General features: G+C 42.5%; 1 protein-coding gene across 2 annotated transcripts in view; it reads right to left on the bottom strand.

Annotated features, from left to right (window-relative positions):
• The window catches only part of LOC109398748 (mitochondrial nicotinamide adenine dinucleotide transporter SLC25A51), a 35918-nt gene extending 31219 nt beyond the window's left edge, over positions 1-4699 (bottom strand). The window contains exons 1-2 of one of the 2 annotated variants that reach the window (XM_019671137.3): positions 4609-4699; positions 3271-4528 (exon numbers count right to left, since the gene is read on the bottom strand). In XM_019671137.3, the coding sequence (XP_019526682.2) occupies positions 3271-3731 (461 nt within the window). In that variant the 5' untranslated portion in view covers positions 3732-4528; positions 4609-4699. Of the gene's footprint in view, positions 1-3270 lie in introns of both variants that reach the window. The other variant, XM_029870521.2, reaches the window with a different exon arrangement.
• Between the last annotated feature and the right edge of the window lie 9137 nt (positions 4700-13836).

Consider the following 13836-nt stretch of genomic DNA (forward strand, 5'->3'; position numbering starts at 1 on the left):
TTTGCCATGTAAGTAGAACAAACATATACCCACACATAAATTGTACTCATTGTCACTATGTTGTACAGCGTGAGCAACGACGCAAAAAGTAACTTGTTCAACAAAATGGGTAAACCTGAATGTTATGGCAATGAACCCTAAGATGAATGAGATATTTAATTTGCATGCTCGGTACCGCCACCTACATGTGGAGTTCCAAATTATACGGTCGATTAACTGTAAGTCATTGATCTACCCAACAACTTTGCCGAAGATTCCATGTTTATTTGAGCTCAGAATCCTGAAATATATGACATATGCTATTTGCATGCTGACCAATGGCACTACGTATGGTGAATGTCCAAATTTAACGGCCCATGGTCAGTAAGTACTTGGCCTACGCAACAACTTTTCCGAAGACTCCATCTTTCTAAGTGATCAGAATCCCGCGATATATGAGATATATGGAATATGCGTGCTCATTAACGCCACTTATACGTGGAGTTCCAAATCAAACGCTACATCACCTGTAAGTCCTTGACGTACCCAACAACTATGCCGGAGATATCATCTTTCTAGGTGCTCAAGATCCTGATATATGAAATATAAAATTTGCACAACTAGTTGCGCCATCTATGTGTGAAATTTTCAAACAAACGATCCATCATTAGTAAACACTTTACCTAATAAACAACTTTGCTGAAGACACCAAAATTCTATGTGGTCAGGATCTTTATATAGGGGTAGGCGGGGCATAATGAGCAGCTTAAGCATTTTGCCACCAAATCCAGTAAATTAAGTGCAACCAATGTGTAATTTTAACGTTCAATCCACATTTGAACCTTAACTGACAAAAGCTAATCGTTGAAATTCCGAATAAAGTTATAAATGTTGTAGAATTTTATGTTTTTAAAAACGTATAAAATCGCGAGTTGCGTTTTGGGGGTGGGCAGAGAAGAGAAGGTCCTCTCCCGAGTCAGAAATTGATTAAAATTTCATGCTGTTGGTCGCGACACCTAGCGGTTGAAACCACACTTTTTACACGGAAAATTTCAACCGTGTTGACACGATAGAGCAAAGTATTTTGGAGGCAGGTATACCAACTCAAAAATTGATTCGCAAAAAGATTGTGTTCAACTAGAATGTATTTCGGGGACACAGTCAACGTTGCTTATTCATTAAAATCGTAAAAAGGGTACGCGATACAAAAATGCGGGGAATATGCGTATGGTAATTAAGAAAAATGGGTAAACACCATTATTATGCTTTATAACAGCTTGCAATTGCAAAAACATCGTTGGTACGTCTACCATATTATTGCCATAGTGGTCGAAACAACAATTGATATGCTCTCAATGAAACAAATTATCAAAAAATAAAAGAATGAATCATAGATATGACGTCATTTATTCATTAATTTTGGTTATACCTGAAAGTAACCAACATACTTTGAGCCATGCAGTTGTTTTGACGTTTGGACACGATGGAAACGAAATGAGCAGAAACAAAATAAATCGGGTCGATTTTCGACGTCAATAATTTATCACTTTTCGTGTGGTCGATTTGTTTTAAGATGCCCTTCTCTCAGAGAAGAGAAGGCCATCTCCCGAGTCAGAAATTGATAAATATTTCATGCTGTTGGTCGCGACACCTAGCGGTTGAAGCCACACTTTTTACACGGAAAATTTCAACCGTGTTGACACGAAAAAGCAAAGTATTTCGGAGGCAGGTACACCAACTCAAAAACTGATTCGCAAAAAAATGTGTTTAACTAGAATGTGTTTCGGGGACACAGTCAAAGTTGCTTATCTCTTAATACCGTAAATAGGGTACGCGATACAATAGTGATGGGAATATGTATGAAACCGTTAGGGGCCGTTCATAAACCACGTGGACTTTTTGGGGGAAGGGGGGGAGGGTTGGTCTGGCCATACAAATTTCAAAATTTTTGTATGGACAAAAGTCTACGAGGGGAGAGGGGGGGTCGGAGATGACCAAATTTTGGTCTACGTGGTTTTTAACGGCCCCTTATGATAATCAAGAAAAAATGTTAAAACACCATTATTATGCTTTAATAACAGCCTGCAATTGAAAAAAACATCTTTGGTACGTGCACCATATTATTGCAATAGTGGTCGAAACAACAATTGATATGCTCTCAATGAAACAAAATTTCGAAGAATAAGATAATTAATCATCGATATGACGTCATCTGTTCATTAATTTTGATTATACCTGAAATAATTAATACACTTTGAGCCATGCAGTTGTTTTGACGTTTATACACGATGGAAACGAAATGGGTAGAAACAAAATAAATCGAGTCGATTTTTCACGCCTAAAATTTATCACTTTTCGTGTGTTCGGTTTGTTCTGAGATGCCCTTCTCTTCTCTGCTACAATCAGGCAATTTGTTTTGTTAATTTGAAGATTTACAGTGAAAATACAAGGTGCTCATTATGCCCCACCTGCTCATTATGCCCCGCCTACCCCTATATGTGCTCAAATACTGAATACTTACATGCTCACTAGCGCCACCTATATATGAAATTCCGAATTAAACGGTCCCACATCTGTAAGTCTTTGACCAACCCAACAATTTTACAGAAGACACCGATATTTATTCTAATAAATCAGAATCATGCGATACAGAAGAACAAATTTGGGGTCCAAGTGCATCATCATTTAGGGTTTCCTGTAGAGGGTTAAGATTAATGATTAATGATTAAACGAGAAACGTTTGTGATTATGAATAACGACTTTTGATTAATCTTAATCATTAATCATGCTTAAATTTATGATTAAGACACATTCTACTGTGACGCTTTGATGGTCAGATTTTTCACTTATAACCATAAATCTGACCATCAAAGCGTCAAAACGATGTAACGTCACGTTAGAATGTGTCTTAATCATAAATCAGTCAGATTAGCGCGTCACGTAAATTAGCAGTAAAACGTCGTGGATTACGAAGAATTACGGAGGTGGATATGTTGGCGCGAGAGCCACTGGTGGTTGCTCTATACAAATGACATATTCAGAAACATTAGGAAAATTGAATAGGCTACAATTGAAATGGTGGTCAGAACTTTTGTTTAGAATAATTTGTATGTAAAATTGAGTGAAGTTAGAAGATTTAAACCAACATAGTGAGATAGTCAAATTTTAATTATAATAAACCTATTTATAGTTTAAGCAGATCCCCATCATTAATGCGTATTGTGTTCTGCTTTTTACAGCTGTGCTACGACTGAATCAACACAACAATAATAAAATAAAAACCACACTTACCTAAAAGCATGGTGAGTGTTCTCGTACTTCTGATGGTACGTCGCATCAGCCAGCAAGGTTTGGACCCGTTCGAACGGCATCAGCACAGCTTCCACCGACCCGGCCGCAATAGCTGCAACAGATTTGGCCGCGTACTCATTCATCCCGAAGTAATCCACCAGCGGCCGTTTGGTCCCGTCGTACACTCCGAACATCAGCGACAGGGAAATCGTTTTCTGCGCCAACGGCGGGAAAATTCCCCGGTACAGGTAGGTAATACCTTCGCTTCGGATCTGTCCAAAGGCTTGATTTAGATGAACCCCGTGCAGCATCTGCCGGAAGATCGTCTTGTAGATGGGATAGGTGACCGTGATGTTAACGAAAGCGGCTCCCCATCCGCAGGCGAATTCCCGCCAACACATCACCCCGGAGCTCCCCCGGGCATCGTCCAGATCGACCGTTCCGGCTCGCACCACGGCCATCGCTTGGGTGGTCGTTTCGCTCGAGGAAGGAATTTTGCGACGATTTTTTAAACTGCAGAATAATTTGTTTCGCGCGTTCGATTTGTGCGACTGAATAAATTTAGAACCAGAACCACGGCCACCACCGGATGGCGTCGTCGTCGTGTTTGTTGCCAAATATCTACACGGTTCGAGGCATTTGTCCCCGTCGAATCAGCATACCACTCGGCAGTTCGTTTGTTTCCGCTGGTAATTCAATGTTTTCATCGTTTTGTTCGGATTTTGCACCTGTGGCTGATGCCAAGCTAATCTCATAGCCGATTCGCTACACAGCTTGGAATCACGTTCAACAATTAATTGGCCTATTCATGCGCACCACTCGGATCCAATAGAGAATATTCTACTTCTTATTACACAATTATATAACATACGATGCGGTAATTCACTTTTTCACTAATACGCACGATTCAACACCAGTAGATTCACGATTCTCTTTTGTCACTAATCCACTACTCGATTGTGGCAGATGTCTACGGCGGAATCTGTGACGGGGCGCGCCAAGCTGTGTGCTTACTGCTTCATTGTTTGACTGTTTCAATAGTAGTACCGCTAGATAGGTATCTACGTCGGTTGAATGGATTGTGCGCGCTTCCACGATTCTTCTGTTGTGCCGTGCTCTATCTGCTCACCCACTACCTACTCGTAAATACGAAATTCTTTGTTATTATTTTTCTTGCACGAATTTTAATAACACTAGAATATTTCGAATAAAACTAGCATTGCCACGGTCGGTGTTGGGGGCTCGTCCCGTTCGCGTCCTATGGTGAGAGGAATGTAGAACACATAAAATTAGAAGCTGCGGTGACGACACTTTTCGCGAATTAATGAGAATTTTTACTCTAGGGATGCCTGGCGGGGGAGCTCTTATCAGCCCAGCCAGCATAATCTGCCAAAAGCAGCTGATAGACTGTGACACCCGCGGGTGCCAGGGAGTGACGTTTTATGAACAGGGTCGAAGTTTGGGGCGATGGCTCGTCAAAAAATGCTTCGAAAATAGGGCTGTGCGGTTGGAAAGAGGCAGAGAAAATAGGTAGAGAAGCGAATAGTGTGAAGCCAAAAATACCTTATCGAACCGTCACAAAATCAACAAACCTTGACGATTGCCGCAAAAGTGAAGATAAGTATTGCACTCATTTCAAACAAATTTTCACCAAAGTTTCCAAATATTATGGATAACAGTGCAAACAACATTGATTTCTTGAATTAATGAAAATTGTTCAATTTTGGAACATCAGTTTGATAATTCCTAGTTAATACAACAACAGTATAAAAAGTTTTCAAATGCGGTATGCGCGATAGGCACTACCTTCGATGGGTGGATTAATCTGCTTTGCGACAGTTGCCAGCATCCGAGCAATGAAATCAAAACAGAAAAAAAAACTAGGGGTGGGTAATGTCTGAGACATACACTGATAGACAGCTTGCGGTAATGACGAGCACACAAATGTTTTCAAATTTACCATGGCAAAACGTGATCATCGACCAACAAACGCTTCTTGTGTGCGTTTTGTTTCCTTACTTATCAACCGGTTCGATAGCCGAGTGGTAGCGTGCGAGCCTGGTGATCTCAAGGTTCTTGGTTCGAATCCGGCTGCCAACAGACACTTTTTTTAATTGTAAATCGGGTCCATGGTAGAATTGAAAACATAAACCTGTTGAGATGAAACGAAAATCAGTCTGCACAAATCAAGTGGCGTTGTGCATTTAAGTTGACCCTCAGAATAGTAATTTCAACTGCAAGCCGCCTTTCAGTGTAACCGCAATGTTGACGTAGGACAAAGGCGGGAATGAGGTTCCGACTTTTATATATTTAAATGTGCCCTTTCATTTCGCGCCCTTAATGCTAGAGCTAGGTAACTCGTTTTGGAAAGTGCGGATAAAAATGGCTGGTAAAACTCATCCTGGTATAAAACAAACTCTTTGTTGGTCTAAAATATTGAATTAATATGTGTTTTCGGATTTTCAATTGACAAACTTGTGTTTATTGTGGTATACGTTCAGATATAAACAAATTTCTTGCGATTACGCAAAACCAGTTACCTAGTTCTAGGGACGATTTGAAGTCTTAAATCAGCTGATTTTTCGGTTCATTGTTGTCCGACCTTCGTAAATAAATGCATAACGGACCTATCACATAAAAGGCCTATACAATGTATGCTGGCAAAATTCAAATCGGCGGAGTGATGTGTTGATTAAAGTTGTTATGTGATCCATTTCACTGAACGCATTCATAAGATGTTAATTAGTTTAACCTTCCGTGACTCGCGCGGCCATCACTTGAGGGTTGAGCATTATTTCATTTTGAAGATAAATGTTCAACCGTTGTTTGAAAGAATTTTCGTCGAAAGGATAGAATAATTATAATATTGAAAGGCGTTAAGCCATAGCTTCCCAAACATCATATTGCGATCGCAACAATCATTAAAATAACTAAAATTGCCGCTATGAAATGAACAGATAGCGCCACCGTAGCCATGTCTATTTGACACAACTCAATTGCTGTTAACGAAATTTTAGATAATTTTGATTGGAATTTCGTGAAATATTCTAGATTTGGCAATAATTTGAATAATTTTCACTGATCCTGAAAGAAACTTTTAAATAACAGAAGATTTCGGCAAGATAATTGAAAATTATCCACACTGAATGCTGGAAGCCATTGAAAACGGTCACCGCTTACTGCCGTGAATGAGATTTTTTTTTTTTTAAAGTTCATATTTATTTCATTTCTTTGTACCTTCTTACATGTTTTCTTTTTAAGTGATTTATAATAATTATTTTCAGCCTTTAGTATTCGCTTATTTTCTATCTGTGACAGTTGTTTTGTTTGGGTTTCGATTTGACTTTTGTGTGTGTGTGATTTGTTACAGATTGTGTGCAACTGATAATTTTAATGTGATAACCTACTTAGCCTAACTTACACTAACAATTTGATAACCTACATAACGAGTGCTCGGATGAGCGGGTATTCTGATGCTGTTGCAGTCACGAAAAGGGAGTCGATCGCATCTTCGACGCGTTCTTCGATCGTTTTGCATCCCGCAGCGCGATGCAGCTCGCTGACCCTGGTGTTGTTGGGGACGTCGAGGATGGTTCGAAGCAGTCGGTTCTGAACTACCTGCAGCTTTCGTTTATGGGTGGCGGCGCAAGTGCCCCACGACGGCATCGCATAGTTGACCATCGGAGCGATGATCGCGTTGAATACCGCCAGTTTGTTCCGGCGTGATAACCGGGACCGTCGTTTGATTAGAGGGTATAGTTTCTTCAGAAGCCCGAGGCATCTCCACTTCAGGTTGTCCGTGTGGGCGCGGTAGGTGAGCTTGTCGTCTATGGTGACGCCAAGGTAGCCAATTTCGCTAGTCCAGTCGACAGGACAGCCGTTTATCCGGATGAAGCATTCGGGTGGGGGAAGGAGCTTCGGCGAGGGGCGATGCCGGAAGAGTATGGCTTGGCTCTTCGCTTCGTTCACCTTAATTTTCCAGGAGGTGAGGTACGCCACATAGGCCGTTACCCCTTGCTGAAGCCGTGAGCGGTAGATTGTCGGTGTCCTGCCGTTGGCCATTATTGCGCTGTCGTCCGCGTAGAGCGCAAGGATGCACCCGCCTGGTAGCTGCGGGACATCGGACGTGTAGAGGTTATACAACATCGGTCCCAGTAGGCTGCCTTGGGGAACACCTGCTGCGATCGCTTTTACTTCTGACGTGGCACCAGGAAGATGAACTCGGAACGTTCGGTTGGATAGATAATTTCTTACCATTTTGACAATGTAGGCTGGGACATCCGCCTGCACGAGCTTGTGCACGAGCCCGTCGTGCCACACGTTGTCGAAAGCCTTTTCGACATCAAGTAGCACCATTGCCGTGTTGTTGGAGAGTGCCTTATTTCGCTGGATGGTGTTCTCCACCCGGACCAGTTGGTGTACGGCTGAGTGGCCTCTTCGGAAGCCGAATTGTTCCGGCACGATGATGTGGTTTTCTTCGACGTGTTCCATCAGCCGCTGGAGAATCAATCGTTCGAAGATTTTGCTGACCGCTGATAGTAGCGAGATTGGCCTATAGCTCGCTGGGGAGGTTGGGTCCTTCCCAGGTTTCAGAATAGGGACAATTTTCCCTATCTTCCACCTGGTTGGGAAGTAACCTAGCTGGAAGCACCTGGTGAAGATGTCGGCTAGGAAACGATAGGCTTTCGCTGATATGTTCTTCAACACCAGATTGTAGATTCTGTCGTCGCCGGGAGCCTTCATATTTTTGCCTCGCTTCACCGCCGTTCGGACCTCGTTTTCCGTCACTTGGCCGGGGAACGGAGCGTCGTCGATCCGTTGGTCGAGCTGGTTGATCGTCTCTCGAACAGTTTCTTCATGGGGGCTTACCATGTTAGCACCCAGGTTGTGTGCCTCCACCAGTTTGCAGGCAATGGCATTTGCTTTCTCCGCTGGGGTCACCAGTATGGATCCGGTGTTGTCCTTTAGTGGAGGAACCGCTTGTGGCCTTTTCTTGAGGACTTTGGCCACTTTCCAGAATGGCCTCATATGGTCGCGCATCTGGCCGATGCTGTTGGAGAACTGCTGATTCCTGATTTCCGCCATCCTGTCCCCAATCTGGCTATTGAGGAGGGAGACCTCGAGTTTCTTCAGCAGGCACCCACTACGTTGGAATTGACGCCTGACAGCATTCCGTTGTTGGATGAGTCGCTGCGTGTGGGGGTCTATCGGGGTGAACGTGCGCTTTACCGGTACCCATCGGATACAGGCATCCTCGGCGGCATGGATGGCTTCCTCAAACACGCCAAGTTGGTTGTCGATGGCGTCGGTGGTTGAGATGTCCGGTTGCTCCGGGAGGCGGGAGTGAATGAGATTCCTGGTTCTATCAGCTAAATAGCCGAGAGTCGTCGCAGGCTAGGTGCGCAGCTGTGGAGGTGACATCCACTCCATTTGTTTGACTGAACCAATGAAAATGACGGAAGAAAACAGTGGTCACTGCTTTTATTCCCCAAGATTAGCAGATTAGGCTCCTCCCATTTGGCTGGCTTTCCAGGTTATTTCATTTGCATGACCCTCCCCGAATGCTCCAGATGCATCCATGAACTAATCAACCGAGAAATGATAAAATTGCCATTGAACGGATAGAGTAACCATCCACACTCAAAATCTCCCAGACTTGTTCCTGCTGAGAACTGTAACATCATCCTCAGTGGAACAGTGGTGGAGTGGGCCAACGAGGCTGATTATCTCGGTTTAACCCTGGACAGCAAGCTGATCTACAAACAACAGGTCGACAAAACCGTGACCAAGTGCAAAGTTTTGCTAAAACTACTGTATCCCCTCATCAACAGAAGATCATCACTATCCCTAAAGAACAAGCTTGCTGTCTACAGACAAATCATCCTCCCCGTGATAGAATATGGCATGCCAGTCTGGGGGAGTTGCGCTAAAACTCACCATCTAAAACTCCAAAGGGTTCAGAGTAAATTCCTCCGAATGATTCTGAACTCTCCCTGGAGGATGAGAAACACTGAGGTCCATCGTCTGGCAGGAGTGGAGATGTTGGCGGTAAGATTTCAGGAGACTATCCAACGGTTCCAAAACTGTTGTCAATCATCCGATCAAGCCGCCATACGGGAGCTGGTCGCTCACTAGCGGCTCGATGTTAGATCATATAGGTTATCAAATTTAGTAAGTAAGTAGGTTATCAAATTGTAAAGCAAACACCAAATGCCACAAAATGGCAAAACGATCACTAAGCTTCGGCTAAATTACACTACACATATTTGTCAAACACAAACACGAAAACACCAGAGCTGAAAAACCATGAGTTGTAACAATCACTATGTAATTAATAATTGTATAACACAAAACGAAAACATGAATAAACGAATATTTTAACTATTTTAACTAAGGATAGAGTAACCAAAATATTGGATAATTTCGATCAGTTTAATTCCAAAAATGTTTAAACCTATTTTTAGTCCGGATAGAATAATGCGTTGTTAAATTCTGGGTGGAACCATTAGGCCATTAGTGACCGGCTACATCATTATTGCTGGGCCACCAAGTATTCAATCTTTCACTTTTTAGTTGCACCACACTTTTCTCGTTCAATGGAATTAAATTAGCTGATTCACAAACTCTTAAGAAATAAATTACAGTGGTCCTGAACAAGCCCGTTTGATTGACGATTTTAGAAACGAAATGGCATGAATTCACCATGTCACGCAATGCGTGTTGGTTTTCTCCGTGCTGAATGATAAACGCCACCGAAAACTGGACCGCCGCTTGCTGCCGTGGATTAGAATAATGACCAGTTTCACTATTGCTGGCAACGATGCTCTGTCTTTTGCTTTTTGGTTGCACTACATCTCGATCGATGTTGGAAATTATCCAATTAACTCTTGAGGAATCATTTTCGATAGTCCTGAAAAGGACCGGTTTGAATAATGGACGATTTTGATGCATTCGCCATGCCATGCAATGCGTGTTTTCTCTGCGGCGTGCGGAGAATGCTGGACGCCGTCGAAAATTTGCCCACTGCTCCGCTGCCACGGATGCGATTCCAGGCGCCTTCATCAGCACGATAGCCGAGAGTAGTCGCTGGATTGTTGTGCTGCTGCCTTGCTGGAGGTGACATCCACCTCCAACCTCCTTGACTGATCCAACGAAAATGACGAAAGAAAACAGAGAACACTGCTTTTATACCCCTAGATTAGCAGATGAAGCTCCTCCCATTTGGCTGGCTTTGCAGTTTATTCCGTTTGCATGACCCGCCCCGCATGCTCCAGACGCTTCAAACGATTAATCAACCAAGAAATGAGAAAATTTTCATCCACCTCCACCCTCCTTGATTGATCCAACGAAAATGACGTAAGAAAACAGAGGGCACAGCTTTTATACCTGTAGATTAGCAGATGAAGCTCCTCCCATTTGGCTGGCTTCTAGTTTATTTCGTTTGCATGCCCCGCCTACATGCACCCAGACGCTTCAAACGATTAATCAACCCAGAAACGAGTAAATTTTCATCGAAAAGAGCACCAAGCATTCATTCTTTCACTTTTTGGTTGCATCACGGTTTTCCTGACCGATGGAATGAAACCTGTTTAAGGAATCTGGACGATTTAAGAAAGAAAACTACATTAATTCACCATTTCACGCAATGTGTGTTGGATTTCTCCGCTCTGAATGCCGGATACCGTCGAAAATTGCCCCATCGCTTGCTACCGTGGATAAGATTTAGTAACCGGCTTCACTGTTGCTTAGGCACGAGTATTCAATCTGTACTATTTGGTTCCACTACATCTTTACTATTTGGTTTCTCGATCGATTGATGAAAATTATCCGCTCATGAGTTATCATTTTCGGTGGTCCTGATAAGGATCGTTTGGTTATGAATTCACCATGCCAAGCAATGCGTGTTGGTTTTCTCTGCGCTTAATGCTGGGCCACCGAAAACTGACCTGCTGCTTACTGCCGTGGATAAAATTAGTAGTCGACTTCACTCTTGCTGACAAACGGAGCTGTCTTCCACTTTTCGGTTACAACACTGTTCTTGATCGATGGAGGTATAATTATTCTTAACTCTTTTGGAAAGACTTTCTGTGGTCCTGAAAAGGACCGTTGGAATAATGGACAATTTTGATGAATTCACCATGCCACGCAATGCGTGTTGGTTTTCTTCGCGCTCAATGCTAGGTGCCTCCGAAAACTAGTCTGCCGCTTGCTGCTGTGCTCAGTGGATGAGATTCCTGGTACTAACAGCCGAGATTTGACGCAGTTGATGTGCAGCTGCCAGCTGTGGAAGTGACATCCACCTGCATCCTCCTTGATTGATCCAACGAAACTGACGAAAGAAAACAGAGGGCAAAGCTTTTATACCCCTAGATTAGCAGATGAAGCTCCTCCCATTTGGCTGGCTCTCCAGTTTATTTCGTTTGCATGCCCCGCCTGCACGCACTCAGACGCACCAAACGATTAATCAACCCAGAAATGAGTAAATTTTCTTTGAACGGATGAAGTTACCAAAATATTAATTCGAAAAATGTTAGAATTAAACAATGTTTCACTCAAAATGGTCTTAATAGGAAAATGCGTTGCTAAATTCCAGGTGGAATCATTAGTGACCGGCTTCGTAACTGTTGCTGAGCCATGAAGCATTCAATCTTTCACTTTTTGGTTGCACCACACTTTTCTCGATCGATGGTGGAAAATTATCCGAACCATAACTCTTATGGAAATAGTTTCGAAAATCCTGAAAAGGACCGGGACGTATGATGGGCAAATAATTTGCATTATTTCACTCCGCCACGCAATGCTTGTGGGATTTATCTGCGCTGAATGCTAGACGCCGTCGCGAATAGGCCCGCCGCTTGCTGCCGTAGCTGAGATTTATGACCGGCTTCACCGTAGCTGAACAACCACCAAGCATTCAATTTATCACTATTTGCTTCCACTTTCACTGGAGGAAATTTATCTAATTAACTCTCTAGGAATCATTTTCGATGGTCCTGAAAAGAACCGTTTGAATAATGGACGATTTTAGGAAGGAAATGAAATGAATTCACCATGCCACGCACGGTATTCTCCGCGCTGAGTGCTGGATGCCGTTGAAAACTGGCCCGCCGCTTGTTGCCCTGGATGCGATTCCTGGTGCTATCGATAGTCGAGCGTCGTCGCTGGGTTGATGTGCCGCTGCTCAGCTGGAGGTGACATTCACCTTTGTTGGTTGTTCCAACGAAATCAACGAACTGCGAACTGCTCTCTCCTCGACGGTGGTCGAAATGGAACTGACAATCAGCTCTCGCATGATCGCATTCCTTCCTGCGTCGTAGCTCCACCGCACGATGTGCACCAATCAGTGAGCGTTGGTAGACTGAACGAGAAAATTTGTCCGCTACCCATATTTATAGATTTCAGCGATTTCAATGTCTGACTTTAAAACAACTTTTCAACTATTTATCAATGATTTTTAGGTTCACCGAATATTACAAATTGAACGCGGGAGTTTCATCTCTCGGATAACGGGATTTGTTTATCATTTCGTTTAGTGGGAAAGATACAGTGAGCGTTTAAAATCTTTCACTCAAACGTAACGCTCTTGGGTTCATAAATTTTGAAATGACACCGGGTATAGAAAACAGAGACGTAGTCCTACGTCAAAAAGTGTTGCCGTTCAGGCGGCTGTTCACTCTTCGCTTCTCTACCTATTTTCTCTGGAAAGAGGTTCCTTGGCGTTGGCTTGCGCAAGCTCACGCTCGTTGAAAACTACTCTAAAGTGAGTCGATTTCGACTCACTTTGGTACAAAGTGGAACAGCTCATTTTAGAGTAACTGCAAGTTACTCTCTTTTGAGTAATGTTGAATTTTTTTAAAAGTGAGTTAAAAGTTACTCACTTTATAAAAGCACTGAAATGCAAAAATGAGTAGAAAGTTACTCACTTTTGTAAAAATAAATCCCGAATTTCCAAATTTTGCGTTCTTAAGTTTTTTTCAATAAACAACAATAATAAAAGAATAACGAAGTATTTTTATTACTTTAAATAATGCTGTTTGATACATTATGTTTATATTTTTGTCAACTGTTCGTGCTCGGCTTCATGGTATTCTTTGTTGTTCTTGTCTCTTCTTGCATGTTTGTGCATGTTGCACCGAGCGACCGTGTACTGTATTTGAATGCAATGTTGGCGGCCTAAAATACTTGATTTAATCATTATTCAAGAATACTTTTATGTAAAATCTTTTATAAACTTACTTGGTTTTATAGCGCCATATAAAAAAATGTCGTCTTCTCTAACGCAATTCGCAAAAGCTTGGGAGAACCCTAGGGAGAACCAAATGTTTTGACATTCTCTGAATCATTTGAAAAGATAATATTTCAATTCACATCCTTTAATAATTAGTTAAAAATACTTACCTCACATTTTGAATTTACTCTTTCCCGTTGAGTTTTCAATACCTAATTGTTGTATTTCTCTCCAAATATTCACTTTTTCCGTAGTCTCGTCCGTAGTAGTTCTGTAAGCAGCGACCTTGGTAGCGACTAAATTGCGACTAAGTTTTTGACGGTTATGTGAGTCGTTTT

This window comes from Aedes albopictus, chromosome 3 (assembly GCF_035046485.1).
Source record: "Aedes albopictus strain Foshan chromosome 3, AalbF5, whole genome shotgun sequence".
In the NCBI taxonomy this organism is placed as follows: Eukaryota; Metazoa; Arthropoda; class Insecta; order Diptera; family Culicidae; genus Aedes; species Aedes albopictus.